We start from the raw sequence: 19,393 nt of genomic DNA, 5'->3' as shown, positions 1-19,393 counted from the left end.
TTTTTACATTCTCATTCAGTAAAAAAAATTTAGGGGTAGTGCTTTAGATCTTAGTTTTTCTGATACGCTTGCTTGATCAAAGGAGAAAAAAATATGCATTTATTTATATTTGATATGTTTGGGAATAAATTTGCTGTTTAAGTATTGAATTTTAGCTTTTTGTTCAAAATAAGAAATTATTTTATATGTATAAATTATTTTTTAAAGCAGTAGTTCTTTTTATTTCTCAAATAGTTCAGAGTATATTTTAACTATATTCTAGTTATGATTTTTTAATATCTAGTTATGATTTTTTAATATCTTGAATTTTTTTATGTCAATGTGTAGTCATTGGTAGTCAAACAATGTGTAATAGGATCTTTTTGTGTGTCTGTTTTTATATAGATTTACTGCTGCTATTTTGCTCTATATTTTGACTAGTGTTAAAATGATTGATTTTTTTAAGTTTTTATAATACATTATTTCTTAGTAATTGGTGTATTTTCTAGATAATTCATTTTAATTATATTTTTAAGTATTCATTTTCTTTATCATAAATTTTTATGAAGCATTTATTATGTGTTTTGTATTATGTAATCAGTATTCTGTAAAAATACTTTTCTAGATGCACATCTCAATCTTATTAAGCTAATGACCATGGTGAAAATCAGCATACGATTTGTAATTTGGAAATATTTTTACCAGAAATGTAGATTATGTGCATTTTTATACTTGTAAATCTTATTTTTTATGACTTAGTTAAGGATTTGTTTATTAACAATTGTCTATTTTTATTAATATTTATTAAATTGCAACAAAGCTGATAGATTTATTTATATTAATTGTATTTGGTATTAATGTGGTTATTTTTCATGTAATAAATGTTCAATTGTTGGACGAATAATTGATTAATTATCAATTTTAAATTTTAATATAAATTAGAAAGGAAGTTGCAGAGTTGATGAATGGAAGCATTTGGGCTACTCTTGGAATATATTTTTCAGTCCTCTTGCTTGATGTAATAGCATTTTACCCCTTTACTGTATAATCTTTTCTATTAGTTTTTATTTGAAAAATGCGTCATTGCATTAATTCAAAAGAGAATTCTCAAATAATTAATTTAGTCATTTTCATTGATTTTTAATATTTCTAAATAATTAAATCCTGTTTGAAAATTTCATAATTTGATGTATAAGTAGAGTTCATGTATCAAAATTAAGAGGTTGAAGAGCATTTATTAATTTTAAGTCATTATTTTATGATTTTATATTCCTCAGTTATTAATAACTTGTACTTCTAGTTTGATATTTGATTTTGGAGTTTCTTTTTTAAATTTAGAATTCAAATATACGTTTTTTCATCATCACTGAATGCTTTTATTAATATTAATTTATAATTTCTTTTATACATGTACTTAGTTTTCTTTTGTGTTTTCCATTTTACCAAAAAAAACAAAAACAATATATTGTTTGAATATAAAGTGGGAGGAATGGAATTATGTTCTTTTTATAAACTTTTAATAGAATTTTCTAGAGGTACAGTGTTGAAAATATATGAAAAATGTAAACAGTAATAAATGATGCAATAATAAATAAATAATTTCTCTAGTTAAGAAGGTGCTCTTATGGGTGGAGTGGAGGATAAATATTCAAATAATTTAATGTAGATCCAAACTGGTAATGATGTAATATTGAATAGTGTAGGGTTATACTAAATTAGCAAATGTATTTAGATACGATAATTATATTTTTCTTCCCTCATTTTGTTAGCTTGAGACTGTATTCCTGTGACTTGATGATTGAATCTGTTATGGAAATGGTAGTAGAATAGGAAATGCTATTAATGGTTATATCATGAGTTTAGGGCTAATGAATTTAAAAAAAAAATCTTTTTAAGTTTCTTCTGTCATTTGAGTGTCTATTTCATTCAAGATGCAATTTTAAATAAATAAAACATCAATTTGCCCATCTGTAAATGCTTCTTTTGGATATTAGTATGCAAAGCATTTGGCATCAGTATACAAACTAGTGCCTAGGTAGTTACATTTGTTCATCTTGTTTTACATGTGAATTTGCTGACCTATTTCTGTTTTTATTAAAAATAGGGAATAGTGCAATAGAGAAACTTACTGTATGCAACCTGTGTTTCTATGGGATATATTGGTTTTCATTTACTTGCCATATCTTCATACAAAAGATGTGGATCTCATTGAGTTCTATATCAATCTTAATTATACTGCATATGTCATTAGTGCTGTGTATGGTGGCCATATCTATATTTCTTTTGTTTTTCTTTACTGTCAGTAATCTATTTTGGTTTGCAGCAGATGTATTGCATGTTTTTTCTTTCTCTTAGCAGCTTCTTTTAAGGAATTGATTGTAAATCTGTTCAATAATTTTGGGTGTATAAGTAGGACTCCAATCTTTTAGTTTAATATTTTAGCTTTAATGTTTGCACATAAATAGAGAAAAATGCACTTGAAAGTTTGAAAACAACCTTTAAAAATCAGTGCGACTGCTGGTTAATTCTTAAAAAAATGTCTTTTTTTTTTGTCTAAAAATTATTTTTTATCAAAGGTTTTTTTTTGGGGGGGGGCAGATAAACAGTATTTGTAGAAGCATTATTTCTATTTCTTTGCAAAAAAAAAAAAAACCTTCAGCAGAAATGCATTGATTACTACTGAAGATTTGTTGAATGTGTCCCATTGAATACAACTGGCAGAATGGTCTCAATAATTTAAAGATTTCTGTATACATGTTTGAAAGCAGTTTTATACGAAATCCGCAATGGTGAACAATAAGCACAATTTGAGTAAAGCATTAAAGAATCTTGCAGGCCATGAAAAGGTTGTTTTCAAACAGGTCAATCTTGCCTTTGTTGCCAGCCAAATGGGGGAAATTTAAGTATTATTTTGCTGGAATCAGCTGTTTTGCCTACTATATACACCACTATTGCTCCTTCAGATTAATATTTGTTTCATTCCACATAGAATGCCCTTTCTGAGGAGAGATTTAGCTCTCAAGCTGCTATCAGAAATTTACTCATTAACTGGATTGTATCTAAACTGGATCCCCCCCCCCACACTAAATTTATTTGTCTAAAAAAAGTAGTTCCAAGGGGAAATATTGAATAATTCTTATAACAAATTGCTGTTTTTAATTAAAGAAATGATGGAAACATTAATTTTTCTAAAATAAACAAGAAATGCTTTCTTTGAAAGCAATTTGACAAAAGTATTTTATTTCACTTGCCTTCTGTTGTTGAACTTTCTCTCTAGCACACATTTGTAAAAAAAAAAAAAAAAAAAAAAGAGCCTGGTTAAAGCATGTGTATATTGTCTTGAAACTATAAGTTTATATTGTTTTAAAGTTTGCATTTTAATCCTGAATGATTCTTTATCTTAAGAATTTAAAATTTAACTGTCTTGAATGCTGACAAGATGTTAATAATAATAGGTTTTGTATCCAACTAAGAACTATTTTACTATTATTAAGATTGAGATTCAACTTCTTGAACAATGTTAAAAAATATTTATGCATTTTAAAATTCTCCTAAAGTGTTATGAATTGGAATTTGAAATGCCTAAATACTTTTAATATATTAGTAATGTATTTGGGTTGCAAATATATATTCTTGAATTCAAATTTATTATTGTAATGCTAAACAAAATAATACAAGAATAGATATAAAAGCTACCAATATGGGTTACATGAAAGAATTGTTTTTGCAAATTAAGAGTTTTCTTTTTGATATTTTAAGTCTGTTATTCTTATAATCTTCAGTAAATCTACCTACCATTGCTTTTTTAAAATTTAAAGATATTAATTGCAATAATAAAATATATCAACATTGTTGAAATTTAATTTTTTTTCTTTAATTTCCCACTAAAAAAAATTAACCTCTAAAAGTTTGAAGTTAGTGTTGAACTAAAAATATCTTGTTAATAAATACTGCAAAAATTAATATTGTTGTCATTTTACTTTTGAATAATAAAAATGTTCACTTTCAAAATTGTTTTAATGATGTGAGCTTAATGTATTTTTGCATGGGTGTTTCAAAGTTTGTATTCTGCCTTAAATCATTTAAGTTTGGAACAACTTTTTATAGTAATAAATTTCGTGTTCTTAAGTATATACATTTTTAGAATGTATTTTTTTCATAGAAAGTAATATCTTTCATTGCTTTCTCGTATCATAATTACATTGCATCTGTAAGTGGATATTATCCTGTCAGAAAAAATATTTATGCAAAAAAAAATTTTTTTTGTTAATTTTTTTCTACCCGTATGATATTGTGTAATTTAATTAGCAGTGACTTCATTTGGGAATTTTTATATATTTTTGTAAATTTAAAAGCTTGAATTGACCATTTCAAATGAAAAAAGTTCAGATTGTTTGTGAATAGTTTGGCCCACAATTCTACTAAAAATGTCATTTGTTGTATGCTATCTTCAAAGAATTTATTTTGATCTATATTTTCTTACTTTTTATTTGCCCATTAATTAATGCATGATTTCAGTGCCGTTTAAACAAGGGGTTGTAATAATGTTTTTGCATGAATATTGAGTTGTAAAATTTTTTACTGAAGTTCTAGATAGTTTTTGGATTTCTGAATATTTGATATGCATGGAAGTTTTATTGGTAGTGATTTGTGTCAAAACAAACTTAATGCGGAGAGAAAGGTAATAACATTAGCATTAACAACTTAGCATTTGTTGGCGATATGAAGGAAGTGGATGGTTTACAGTTGCATTTACTGGTTAGTGGATTTCAACTAAATTTTATTTTGATTTACAGCCTTTTGTTCTGAGAGTAGGAAGTAACAATTAGTAATGTCCTGTATTTAAGAAATACCCCCCCCCCCTCCAAATCTATAATAAATACCTTTTTTCCTATTTTGTAAATTTCTGAAATTTGGTATTGTCTTTTCAAATTTAAAATTAACTTGTTTTAAATGTAGTGGATGCCTTGTATTTCTTACAAAAGACTGTTAAACCTTGTGTGATGAGAAGAGAGTTAATAGCATTTTGTGTAAAATAATGTAAAAATACTTTTTATTATCTAATTGGGGTCATTTCTTTTTCAGTACCGGTTAAAAAGTGAAAGATGTTTTGTCATTTATTATGGAATTGTTTCTGTATTGTTAAAATTGTGATTGATAATCCTTTGATTTCTCGATTCCCAAGGTTTTCAAAACCATAACTAAAATCCACGCATTCTACATACAAAAACTGGTGCTATTTAAATTTTTTTAAAGTTGCATGTTTGGAAAAAATTTCCTCCACTTAGAGGATTTAAAAACGAAGGACTTTATGTATATGTGCCCTTAAAAGTATGACTGGGAAGTGTTATTACTTTGCATCTGTCAAAAATATAATTTATTGTTTATATATATTTTTATATTGAATTTAATTTATATGCCATGTGCAATAGAAACTTTTCTAATTTGTCATGATTTTCTGCTGTGTATTTAAGAAACTAAGATGACCCCCACATATCATTCAAATTATTTTAATTGTTCAGTTTTTTTTTATTGCATTCTCCTAAAGAGCATTGATTTTGTAATACAATTCATATATTATTCTTGTGTAAGGCAGTGCATTCAGTTTTGCTGGATTTTTAATGTCAAAATTGGGAAAAAATTATTCATTAAGTAATTAAGAATGGAGATTTGCAGTAAACCTAGAAAGAACCGAAATGGGTCTCGGCAATTTAATTGCAACTAATGTGTACCATTATTTTGCAATATCTTTAACCTTGGGAAAATGTATGTGGTTACAGTTACAGCAGAAAATTATCGATTTGTGGTTAGTTGTGTAAATTTGCTGCATTTTATTTCATTTTATAATTTGTTATAGTGTTATGAAAATTATCTTCATGCAGTTAAATAATGTATTGATTTTTAAACTATATACATGTATAAGTATGGTTAACCAATTATATAATCTTTTTTGCTAATTTTTATTATTTTTGTGTATTAAATTTTTTTTCTAAAAAAATGTTATTTTAATTGTTTTGAAGGAACTAATTTCAGTTTTTCTTTAGAATATATAATAATTTTATGTGTGCATTATTTTTTCGCTATAAATTTATTAATTATTTTGGCGGCGAAGAAAAAGAATTTCTGCAGTGTCACGTGACTTTGCTAGTGCGCTACGTCACTCGCTCCGAGAGGAAGGATTCTTGTGTTAAAAATGGTGGTTGCGACTTCTTGTAACGTGGCTTCATCACGTACTAAGAACTAAAATTGTTTTTAAAACCTTGTAGAAGAACGATTAATTTTAAAAAGCCTTGTTATGAGTGTTATGGCGATAGTTTATATCTAATTATTAATTGTTGCCAGCTAGTTGGTCATTTTGGACTTGTATTATTTCGAACGATCATGCAGAATGGTTGCTCAGCATTGATGTCTGCCATTTTGAAATGACCAACGTTTTACCGATGAAATCGAAGTCTCGTTTGTTTTTAAAAGTTTCAAATTACTAAAGAAGGTGTCATTTTTTCTTTGCTTGTGCAATAAATTTGAACTGCTTAACTTTTTTGGAAATTAAGACAATTTCGTATTCTTATTTCATTTTTCCATAATGGATAAGGTAAGACTTCAAATTTTTTTTTCTTGCCGCCAATCGAATGTAAACAATACCTTTATAAGATCATTGAAATGTTATATTAGAATGATTTTTACTATTTATATTCATTTATCCTTATTTCTAATGCTTTTAATTGTTATTGCGTCGAAAATTATCATTCAACCTTCATTCAAGAATAGAGTCGTATCTTGAATTTTTCTGCTATCATCAAATGATTTACTGTTTTTAAAAATAATTCTATTATTAATTTTCGTCAAAAGCTGTAAATGTATTGATAATTACTTTGCCATTTCCTATTTAATCTACCCATTGCTTTACCACGTGTTTTACTCCAGATATTTACTGCTTGTTTATGAAAATTTGGTTCTGTATAATCTGATTCTTAGATAAACAATTGTTTAAATGCTTAAAATTATTCATGTTCCACTAATTTTTTTGTCCAGTTATGTTAATTTAACTGTATGCAAGAGTATGTTAAAAAATTATGAATTTTTGAATGTAGCCCATTTTAGCTAAAGAATTGAATTTGTGTCTTAGACTATGGATGTAAACAGTATTTGTGCTTTCTATTGAAAGTAAAATATTTCAAATTTTCATTGTTAATAACTTTACTACTGCAATATAACATAGCTTAAAAACTTTGTTTTATAGGCTTTGATTATCATTATTATCATTTATTTAGAATTATCTTATTATAGTTGTTCTTTTTCTTCTATACTATATCTATTATATTTTTAAATTGAGTCTTTTTATTATATTTTTATATATCTATTGCATAAGCCCATTTTAAGCTTCATATTTGTTCATTTGAATCTTTTGATCAAGCAAGAATGTTACAAATCATTACAATATCATTTTATTAATATATCAAAAATAATATTAAGATGTATAGCATTGCGGAGATCCTAATGCATATATTACCATGGAATCACCAGAAATAATATTTTGGAGGAAATCTAAGTGCTAAATAAAAACTGCTTATTAGTATATTTGGAGTGAAATTTTGTTTGAGAATGATTTACTTTATTATTAGATATTTTTCATTCTTTTTTTTTTTTAAATTATATAGAGATTCTGAAGTATTTTATATGCACCTTTTATTTGTATCATAAAATTCTTTACAGAAAATATTTAACACATTGTGCACCTTAAAGTTGGATATAAGCAAAGTAATAATTAAAAGAAAGTCAAAGAACTTTCTCAAGACATTACAGATTATTTAAGTTTAAATAATTATAAATTAGGTTATTACATGTAAATTTGCCATGAAAACTCTTAAATTCTATATCAATGAACAAGAAATCATTTTCAGAGAAACAGTTTTAACTGGTTATAATGTGTTTGTATTACTTTTACATTAAACAGGTTCCAAAAGCTCTAAATACATTTAATAACTTTTGAAAAAGAAATTAAAATGAAAATACTTCTTGTGAAGTGAATTTAATCTCACTCAAAGTATAATTGTTAAATTTTAACAAGATTAAGTAATTAAATTTATTAGCTTGTTAAAAAGATTAATATTATTCCAGGAAAATGAATATTGTATTTTTTAATGCATTGTATTATTACCATGTGGTAAAAGAAAAAAATGTTTAAGAGGGAAAATTTTCTGATTTGTAGACAAAATATTCATTAGGCATAAAAGTAGTAGTTATATTTAAAAAAAAAAAAAAACACAACTTCTGTATCTGATGGAGCACACGATACTTTTAAGTCAATTTAAAAAATAAATAAAAAATTGTATTAAAAAGGCTAATATGGTATATTACCTTATATAAGTGTAATTACTTTTATTGTATTCATAATCAGTTTTAGCTTAATGCTAAAAGACTTAGGCAATTGAGATAAAGAATTCAGTAGAAAATCTTGTTAGTCACTGCTTAACATTAAAAGTTGCATCAGATAGCTATTAAAATTGAGAGAATTTTTTTCCCAGTATAATTATTATGAGAATTTGGTCTTTTCCAAGTAATTAAATATTAGTCTTCTGTCAAAATTTGTTATAAATAAAATGCAGTAGTCACATTAAACAAAACAATTAAATAAATGCATAATATTCTGAACTATGTCCATTCTGATTCTAAGAAGTGTCTACTAAAAAAAATTTTTTTTTTTTGAAGCAAGTAACCTTTTACACTGCTACATTGTTTTGCCAGTCATCTGAAAGGAGATATAGTAAAATAATAAATAGAATTTAATCTTTATCTAAATTATTACTTGTAGGAGATGGTGTGGTTAGATTGATAACAATATATTTTTTTGATTCCAAATTATCTGCCAAGTAAAAGGTGGTCATAGAACTGTCACTTATTCAGTAATGCAGATAATAAAGGATGAAATCCTTATTAACTGGTACAACTTATCAGTGAAAAAGTTAAAAATATAGACCAATAACATACTTCTGAATATTTTAAACTAAACATTTCTTTAATGTATTCTAAAAAATTTCCTTAGAATATGCAATAGAATTGAATTGCCTTTTAAAAAACACAATATTTTGAATATTTGTACACTTAAGAGAACCAATTTGCTTTTCTTTTTTAAAAATCTTGTATAATATTGTAATATATGTTATTGAGGAACTTATGTTTGCAACAATGATACACATAATGGGTAACATGAAACAAATGTATCTAATACAAAGAAAAAAACTAAATTGCATGAAAACCAGGATATAATAAATAGAAAACGAATATTTTAAAGTATTTCCAGTTTAGATAAGAAATAATTTAATACATATTCAAAGTAATCTTTTGATAAAAATTTTGATCTTTACAATTAAATGTAATTTTGGGCTGATTATTACTAAATACAATTGGGAATTATCAAATAATTTTATAATTGATGCAATTTTTATTCTAAAGTTCAACTGCTTATGATTTATTTTAAAGCAGTATTCTTAAAAGTTAAATTATGAGCAATGGGAAATGCAATAATGTTTATAAATGTAGAAAATGTTTGCTCTTAAAAGCTATACAGAATTATTCCTCATTGTACTATGGTAAATTAAAGATATAGATATTCAAGGTACTGTAAAAGAGTACAATAATGCCAATATTAGAGAATTAAAACTGGCAGTAAAATTAAAATCTCTGTACCTAATGTACACTTATTTTATTTAAAATTTATAATATGTTTATTGCATGATTGAATAATTATACAATGACAGCTGAATTATGCTTATACTGGGTAGAGACTTAAATATTCTTTCATGTTTGGAATTTTTATCTGCTGAAATTCAATTCTTTGTAACCTGTTTTTTCACTACTTTGGAGATTTAAATTTGTGATATTCTAACCATCTAAAATATATGTTAAAAATAAGAATGCTGGAATGGAAAACTTTATTAAAATCTCTTACCTTGATTAATTATAAGTGATAAAGTATTGGGAAGAAGCTTATTTTCAGTTTGAAAACAATTATGAAGCTTAGTAAACTGTATGATGTAGAATGCAGTTTAGGGTATTTAAAAGTATTGTTGTATATTTGAATTATAAAATTTTTTATGAAAGAAGTTTTAAAAAGTGGAATGTCAAACATTGTATTTTTTAGTATTTCTTGATCAGAATCCAAGTATTTGCCTGTTATATTAATGGAATAAATTGTTATATTAATGTCCATTTTTGAAATTCAAGATCATTTAATTATTCTTTATTTCCTCTTGATTTACCCTCTCTAAAATATTAGATTAATCGGAAAAAAGTGAAGCCATTATTTTGGTGCTTATAAAGACAAAATGATATCTATTTGGAGCTGAGTTATAAATAAAATCTGTTTATTCAGATATTATCAAATTTTGTCAGTATTTCATGGATTGGTTATGGAATTTCAATTTATGCAAAAGAAAGAACACATTTACAATTTTTGCCACTAATTTCTATGTGAAGTTATCTTTTATTCGGTTAAAAGAATTTTAAGAAATGAAAATTTCCATGTGAGGATGTATGTATCATGTACTTTAGAATTGTTGAAAATTGCAATTTAATGAGCTAACTTCTCAAATGTACTAAAAGAAAAAAAAAAGCAGCATTCTTTAGATTGCAGAATTTAGCAGATTATTATTGATTCAGCAAACTTGCAACATTATACCTGTAAAGATAATAGATGCATGTACACTTTTACCAGTCAATAATTAGAGCTTATAAATCACAAATGTGCATTTGTTATATCAGCTGCTGCATTTTGAATAATTGTAACTTCAATTATAATTGACTGTGTAACTTTTATTATTCTGCGAGTAAGTAGTGATCCACATGCATTAATATGCTGAAATAAAGTTTGTTGTGAAAATTGAGATTTTTTTATTTCTTCAACTAATTGAATTGGCCAATTTGCAGTTGTGGAAAAACGTTTTTGAACTAAATATCGATTTTATTAAGTGGCACAGATTGAAATCTTTAAATCAAATTAGTATTTAGACCATATGTGAATATATTTAGCTGTATAGATTTTCTTTTTCAATTGAATTTGAAATGTTTTGTTAATTTAGAACCACCATATATAATCAAATTTTTGCCTGAGGATGAGCATCTAATTTTTATATTAGCTTTTAAATCTTGACTAGTTAGAAGTATTGAGGGCATTTACTCCATTCCACTTTATCTTACCTGAGACCTTCTCCTTGTCTGTTACAAATTGCATATAGGTAGGCAGATCTATATATACCTAAGCTTATAATCCTTAAAATATTTGTAAATAACTATGATAACCTTCATCATAGATAGGCAAATAATCTGATGAAATATTTTGCCTAACTTGGATTTAATGTTTTTTCAGAAAAATATTTTTAATTTGTAAATTTTTATAGACATGAATAAACTCTATTTTAGAAGCTATTTTATTCACTGTCATGTTTTTTTTAGTTTTTTTTTTTACTTATATTTTTATGCATTCAATTATATCATAGGAAATAACAGCAGTATTAAAAATAATTTTTTTTTTTACTATTTCCAAAATTTTTTATTTTATTCTGAAGTTTAATCGTGAAAGTACAATAAAATTTCATTTTTTTATTTTATTTTTTTTTTATTTTATTAAAAGCATACCTTATATTGAAATCCTCATCATGAAAAAATAGCCAGACTTAATCAAAAATGGGGAGGGGGAATTGAGAGGAAATAACAAATAAAATTATCCAATTTTATCAATAATAAAATATTGCTTAAAAATATTTTTTATAAATTAATAAAAAAAATTGAAATGAAATAATTGTAGTTAATTAGTCCTATTAAAAAGATAATTTTTTGAATTGATGTTAAAACATATATATGTTTTAAGTTTGGTAGCTCTAAATCAAATGATCTGGCCTCTAATATTCAACACACGTTTACACATTCATTATTATTATTAATTGCGATATATATTAAGAATTTTTTTTTAAAAAAAGTTAAACTCCGAGAAATATAAGGATGTTTTATGGCTGAAGCTTATTTGATTGAAACATTTTGCTGTGAAGCAATTTAATCTTGCCATTTACATTGAGAATTATTTCTTTTGCAAAAAGCACACGTGCAAATTTTTCTTTTTTATTTAATTAGAAGAGAATGAAATACTAATTAAAATGGAAAATTCTAACCTTTATTTCTATAAATACCAAATATTTTCCTTAAAAAAAATGAAAACAGTAAGTGAAGTTTTCATGTAAAAAAAGAATACAGTTTATTGAAGTAGTGACTAATTCAGCATAACTTTAAATCGTGTTAATTTTTATTTGTATTCATCTAGTAGTAATCTCCTTAAATTCTTGATTTTACTTTTATTAAAATTTAGATCATGTGTAAGAATAATTTTTCATAGTTTATGTAATTCTTTTTTTTTTTTTTAAATTTAGTAAAAATATAATTTTTTTTTTTTTTTTTTTTTTTTTTGGAAAAATGTTTTTAGATATATGTTAAAAATCTGGTCAACTATACAATTGAAATATTAAATAACCACTGCACACAGAAAATAGTTAATTTTTGTAATGTAATGTCAAGCTGGAAATAATAATAATAAAAAAGAAAATACTCATGTGTATAAAAAAATATTAGCACAAAAATATGTGTATGCTATTTGCAGAAAATATTTTTTGATTTTCTGAAAGTATGAAAAGCTTTGTATTGCTTTCTAAAGCATAAAATAGTTTTATATAAATAGTTTTTTTCTCCTTTAGCATAGCTTACAAACCTATTGCTTCTGGCGGTATACTATATAAACTTCATTCATTTAATTCATAATCCATTTATGGCGATTTCAATAAAACAAAATATTACATTTGTCTTAGTGATGGATTACATGGATTTATTATTTCAGTGTTCATGTTTTGAACATAGTTCTGCATTCTTTCAGATCAGTTGCTTTTTTCTTGAGGACGGAAGTAGATTTTATTTTAAAGAGCATTTTGTAAAAAAAAAAAGCTTGGGTGCATGCATGCTCTGAATTTTTGTAAATGAAATCAAGAATTTAAAAATGCAAAATGTTAGGTTCAAATTTACTTAAATATATTTACATTTTTTAGAATTAGAGAATTTATTTGTTGTTGTACAAGTAATGTTTAGCAAACAAATTTATATAAATATTTTTCTGAAGATATAACCTTTAAAAAAACATTTTTTTTGGGTTGCAATTTTTACAATGATATGCCCATGAATGTTTTACCCTTGTAAATGTGATTACATTTTGAAATTTTCCAGAAATATTTTTAAATGTACAGTAAAGTAACAAGAAAAAAAAAATGAAAAATGTATTTCTGTTAGAATTTAACTTCTTAAAAATTCAAAAATGTTTTGTGACTTCTTTTTTACATTAAAAAATTTATTTTAATGGCAAATATAAATCTCGAAGTACTATTAAAAACTTATATTTATTTTAATTTTTATAACATGCATTTTGAGAAATCCTTAAATAAACGTGAATTCACTTAATACTATCCTATTATTAAATAGTATTAATATTACTCAATATTAGGCTTTTCCAAATGAAATGAATAAAAGTAATTTGTAGAAAAGTGGGATTATTATTTTGTGTGTAGAATTTTATTTTTATTCATGTTGAATATGTGTGTGTTCAAATAATTGATTTAATGCTATGTATAATTAATTTTCCTGAAGATTTTTTTAGAGATTATTACATGATTATTATATTGAAAATTCAATTAAAACTTTTAATTATAGGAAGAATCAATAAATTCAGGTGATTTGTCTTCAAGCCTAAACAACGACAAAGATTCATCAGAAAGAAATGAAACACATTCTGCAAATGAAAATTCAGATAGTGATTCTGATTCAGATTCTAGCTCAGGTTCTGGTTCTCAGTCTGCAAAATCTGGTTCAGATTCAGGTTCCGGCTCAGATAATGAAAAATCTGACTCTGGGAGATCTAAGAAAAGCTCTAACTCAGAGTCAAATAGTGCAAAATCAGATTCAGGATCTGATTCAGAATCGGGCGGGTAAGAAATCATTTTTTAAAAATTTTATATAAATATGTATTTTTTTTTATTGTGCAAATTTAGGTACTATTTGTTTCTTAATAAATGTTTAAAATTATTCTCAGGCCATCAAAGATTTAACTTCTTAATTTTGGCTGAAATGATTCATTATTTTTATTCACTTATTTGTGATTATTTTATAATATTAAATGATTATACTGAATCCTGTAACTAAATGTCACTGTTTATAAGTCCCTCATTAGTGAGACTTTAATGAGTAATAAAAAAATTTATCTTGATGCAGTATCTTAAATAATGTGATCTAAAACAGAAATTCATAACACGTAGACCTTTTGTAGTGGTGGTGGATAAAAGAGTATGATATAGTGATGTGTCAGTGTTATGCAAAATGTACCAAGTATAATTCTAATTTCAAATGAAATTACAAAAATGAATTTTGATGTTATTTATATTTTTCTGTGCACTGCCTTATTAGTAAGCAAGGGTAATTAACAAAAATCCTACTGTGAGTTGTTTCATTATAATCTTACAAATAAACATATTTTATATATATTTTTATTTATTATTAGTTAAATGTCTTATTTTCCAAATTTATTTTCATATATTTATATGCCCTAGATCATGAAAAAGTTTTTTCATCATTAATTTACTAAGTTGGAGAATATTTTTTCAGCCAAGTTAACATTTTATTTGCATTGTGCTATTTGATCAAGATTTATTCAAAATTAATAGGGGCAGTGCAGAAAAAAAACTTAAAATGAAAAAAACTTTACAGTTATAATTTTACTTAATTTTCAAACTTCGCTTCAATATCACAATTGTGAATTTCCTTTCTTAAGAAAAAATCCATTTTAATCAAAAATTTGAAATTTAAGTATTCTGGAATTAGTATAGTTTTACAAGGCAGTTATCTTTTATTCTGTTATATATCTATTTGTCATTTTTAATTAATTAATTTTTTCTTTTATAGGGAAAGTAAAGCTTCCGTTAAAGAAAATGCTTCTAATTCTGAGCAAGATTCTGAAAGTGATGGAGATAACGAAATCAAAAGTTCTCCAGAAAGTGAGACTTCAAAGGCAAACAAACAAAGAGAAATCAAACGTTCTCCTAAGATAAAAAAAGAATTAGATGATTTAAAGCAAGTATGTACTGTAAAATGAAAATGCATATATATTATTGTTATCACTTTATCTTAATCTGTTTTTACTTTCTTACAAATTCTGAAGCATAAAATAAACCCTTTTCTCTCCAAAAAAAAGCTAATTTTTTTTTATTTTTTGGTTTTTATAAGGAACAGAAGAGTCGTCTCCATCTGAAATTAAATAATGGAATGAAATCTAATATCACTTAAAGAATTATGTTTCCTTCTTCCGAGGATTATGTTTTATTGGTTCAAATAAGATAAAATTTGAATTGCATATAATTAAGACAGGATGGAAAGCATCATGGAAAGTACTTAAATTTGGACACTATTTTTAAACACCTTAAAAGAAGTGCTTAACTTTGTTAAGAAGTGCAAAAAAAAAAAAAAAAAAAATTGTTTTGTTTTCCCATACATTATATGTGTGAAATTGAATGCATAATCATAATGATTTGTAGACTGGATGCATCAGGATTGAAAACCAACAAAAGGGAAATATTTGGAGAAAGAATCCAGGGTGAAATTGAAATAGATCTAGGGGTGGGGATAATATATATTAACTCTTAATATTCTTTTTTTTTCCCCTCCTGTTTCCTCTTTTTTCAACAATTCACTGCCATTTATTGAAATATCAGAATGGTTATCCCAATAGGACAGTACATACGTACAATGTGATATTGTTGGGACTTGAAAAATGAGGTTCAATTTTTAATTTTGAATATAAAATCACATTTCAATTTTTAAAGTTTTAGATAGTGAAGAATTTATTTTAGTCATGCCTGATAAAAGTATTTTTAACCTTTTATGTATTGTTAAAGAATACATAGGTTGTTCCAATAAACAGAAATAAGAATATACTAGGAAGCATTTGGTGCCCTAAAGAGATATGTTGAACATCAGAGAGGTGAAAACACAATGAAACCTCTTTAGTACATTACATTTTCAGTTATTATTCTCATTAATATGTCGTTTTAGTGCAATTTTTTGGAACAGTGTGTAAGGGCTGTATTAAATTCATTCTGTGCTGTATTAAATTGTAATTCATTGTGCTATAATTATGTTTATTGACTGCATAAAATCCATTTGGATGAAATTTTAACTTGGAAGATATAGGTTTTCAATAATTGTGATTTTTCTTTGCAGTGTTTTTTAATATTTACATCCATTTGAAAATTATTATTTGTTAAATCAATCTTGCCAAATTTTTTACTATAAAAAATTTTAATAAGTTAAAGAAAATTTTATTTTTGCATTTGGATTAAAAAATAGGTTTTGATTAAATTTTCAAAATGTGAAATGTTTAAAAAAGCCATTTACTAAACTTCTAAAGTAAGAAGCAATAATTTTTTAATAGTCTACTAATTTCTGAATATTGCTACTCTTTTCTATAATTTTTTTTTTAAATCTAAGACTCAATTAGAACATTGCATTGCTTTGTTGTGAATTTTATTGCATTTTTTCCTACCTTATGTTGATGTTATGTTATGTTGATCGATGACGGGACGTACTTCCTTCGGGGAGGGTTGTACCGTGGCCGGTGACGGCCCTTAGGACTCAACCACAGTTCCTGCCAATTGCTGTTGCGGCGGTCCAGTCATTCAGTTTTATGGTTTAAATCCGTGTGCTTTAGGGCGGGTCGGAGAGTTAGATGGTTGACTACCTTATGTTGATACTTGTCCTGAAATGGTTTAGCTTTATAAGACTGCAGATAAAATGCTCTAGATGGCTAAATATGGTGAATTAACACAGAAGTAAATTTACATTTGCAGTTCAGCCATATCATAACTTATTTGTTGCTGCATCTATGAAAATCAATACAAAATTAATATCATGCAATACTTCTGCATCAGTGTCAACATTTTCAGAAATAATGTATCCATTTAAGTTAACTATTAATTTAATTTAAAAAAGATATTGATAAAGACCACATATTTCTTTATTGTTAATATTATAAATATTGACTTAATTTTTTGATCATGATTGTTTTTTAAATATTTTTATGATATATCATTTTTATCATCATTATCAATCATTTTTAATGTATCATAAAAATGATATTTTTATTATTTATTTATTTTTTGTCAAAACCGAAAATACATTTGTTTCAGTATGGAAGACATGCTCTTGCAGTGTTCCCAGAAATAAATATTAAAATTTAAAAATACACATTTAAAATGTAAATCCAAAAGTACATATATAAAACTGAAAACATTTTATATTTAGAAAATACATGTGTTTATGTATGCATAAATGTAAAAAATGCTTTTTTCCCCTTTGGTTATGATATTTAAAAGAATTTAGTTTTTGCTGCAATTTCTCGCTATGAACAATGTCAAATGTTAAGTGCATCATTTAATTATTCGTAGTTCAAATTTTATCTCGTTTGCCCATTGAAAATGCATTCCATTCCTAGAATGCATCTAGAGTCCTCTGAAGCAAGAAATTTGTTTCATGCTAACCGTGTTCTTATTGCGGGAAGTTGGGAGATGAATTCTGCACAAAGGAAAGTAGCTGGGGAGAAAAATCCTAATACTAAAATCACCAATTAATCAGTGTAAAATCCTGTGCTGTAAATCTGTTTTAGTGCATTCTTTTTTTTTTTTTATGCAATTTAATTGGTGTTGGCATTATAACATTGTTATATTATTTTCTATACTAATACTTATACAATGTTATGGTATATAATGTATGTACATATTATGTACATTAACGAATTCCAAAAGAAAATAAGTAAAATATTCCAAAAAATAAATCAATTAGAATCTACAAGTGATGAAGCTGATTTGGGGCCAGTTTATCACAAGAAGATGCATGTTTTGGACTATGATGAACAGTATTGAATTATGCACATTTTGAAAATCTCCATATTTAATGAATGCTGAAAAATGTTTCCGTATGTAATTTAATTATTTTATTATGTATAGAGAGAGAATTGAATTTCTCTGAATGGAATATAATTACCAGAATAAAAACTTTTTTCTTAAAAAATTATTTGTTATAGCTATTTATGAAGTTTGAGAAGGAAAACAAAAATGTGTAATTTCTACTGTGTAAAAACAGATTTGACTGCATACAGAGAAGGGCAGATTCCAAATATTAGCATTATTGAAAAAGTTTGACCAACGAATTATAATATTGACTAATAAAAAATAACTTGATATGAATTTTATATTATGTGTCATTCATTTCTTTATTTGCATTTTTAATCATTCAAACATTATCAATGTTTTGTTTAATTCTTTTTCCATAGATTTATTATGATTACTAAACCAGTTTTAGTTTCAGTAAGGCTAACAGCTTTATTATTATTTTGTGAAATTCATCTTTCCATACCTGCAACAGTATGTGTATGAAATTAATTTCATTATGTCTAATAAATCTGTTACAAATGACTCAAAATGGCCCACAGTTTATTTTTAGTTACCTGTATTTTTCCATTCATGCATATGTAAAAAAAAAGTAATTATATAGAGATATTGTTTTGTTTTTTTCATTCTGTTGCTTACATTTTTAATTGGCTATTTTTTAATATTTTTCTTTTAATTTAAGTTGTGGGAAGAAAATCCTGAAGAGTTTGGAATCAGAAGGTCGGGTAGATCTCGCAAGGAGCCTGAACGATATAATATTGGTGAGGTAAGAAAACAGTCTTCTAATAAAATGGACTAAACTAATTTTGTCTTATATCCCCCCCCCCCCCCCCCAATTGTTATAGGTATAAATACCATTTCAACATTATATACTGCAGGTTTGAATTTGTATTGGCCTTAGGTATTTGTTGTTATTTGTATATTTTGTTCCTTAAACTATAATATCAAGTATTGAAATTTTCAGTCATATTATGTGTTCAAATTAATGATATCAATTTAATTGGAGCAATAGATTAGGTTCAGCAAAATTTGAATTCTTTAAAATGGTCAAAAGTTCAAATGAAAGTGCTTTGCCTTTCTTTGTTTCTTTCTTCGTTTAAAAGGAATTTGCATACCAGAATTTCAGATAAATCCAATTTTTTTTCAGGTGATAATGGTTTTGTTATATAATTTTTAATTGATAATCATCCCTTTCTTTAGCCTTTATAATAGTAATAATAAATCTTAAAAATGTGGTTAAATATAAATTTATATTTTTAACCATGTAATATAAATTTGGTGATTTATATTTAGAAGTTATATTTAATTGAAATTTACACAGTTTTTATTGAAGTATTTTGAATTATAAATCAAAATTTAATTTAGTAGCTTTTTTTTATTTATCTTTATAT

General features: G+C 25.4%; 1 protein-coding gene across 3 annotated transcripts in view; it reads left to right on the top strand.

The window, feature by feature from the left end:
• Positions 1–5,977: 5,977 nt before the first annotated feature.
• Positions 5,978–19,393, top strand: part of LOC129989696 (chromodomain-helicase-DNA-binding protein 1-like) — a 38,603-nt gene continuing 25,187 nt past the window's right edge. The window contains exons 1-4 of one of the 3 annotated variants that reach the window (XM_056098096.1): positions 5,978–6,571; positions 13,720–13,994; positions 14,965–15,136; positions 18,685–18,768. In XM_056098096.1, the coding sequence (XP_055954071.1) occupies positions 6,563–6,571; positions 13,720–13,994; positions 14,965–15,136; positions 18,685–18,768 (540 nt within the window). In that variant the 5' untranslated portion in view covers positions 5,978–6,562. The remainder of the gene's footprint in view (positions 6,572–13,719; positions 13,995–14,964; positions 15,137–18,684; positions 18,769–19,393) is intronic. The other 2 variants (XM_056098095.1, XM_056098094.1) reach the window with 2 other exon arrangements.

Source organism: Argiope bruennichi, chromosome 2, assembly GCF_947563725.1.
Source record: "Argiope bruennichi chromosome 2, qqArgBrue1.1, whole genome shotgun sequence".
Taxonomy (NCBI): domain Eukaryota; kingdom Metazoa; phylum Arthropoda; class Arachnida; order Araneae; family Araneidae; genus Argiope; species Argiope bruennichi.
The sequence above is the reverse complement of the archived record's forward strand: the minus strand, read 5'-3'. Positions and strand labels throughout refer to the sequence as shown.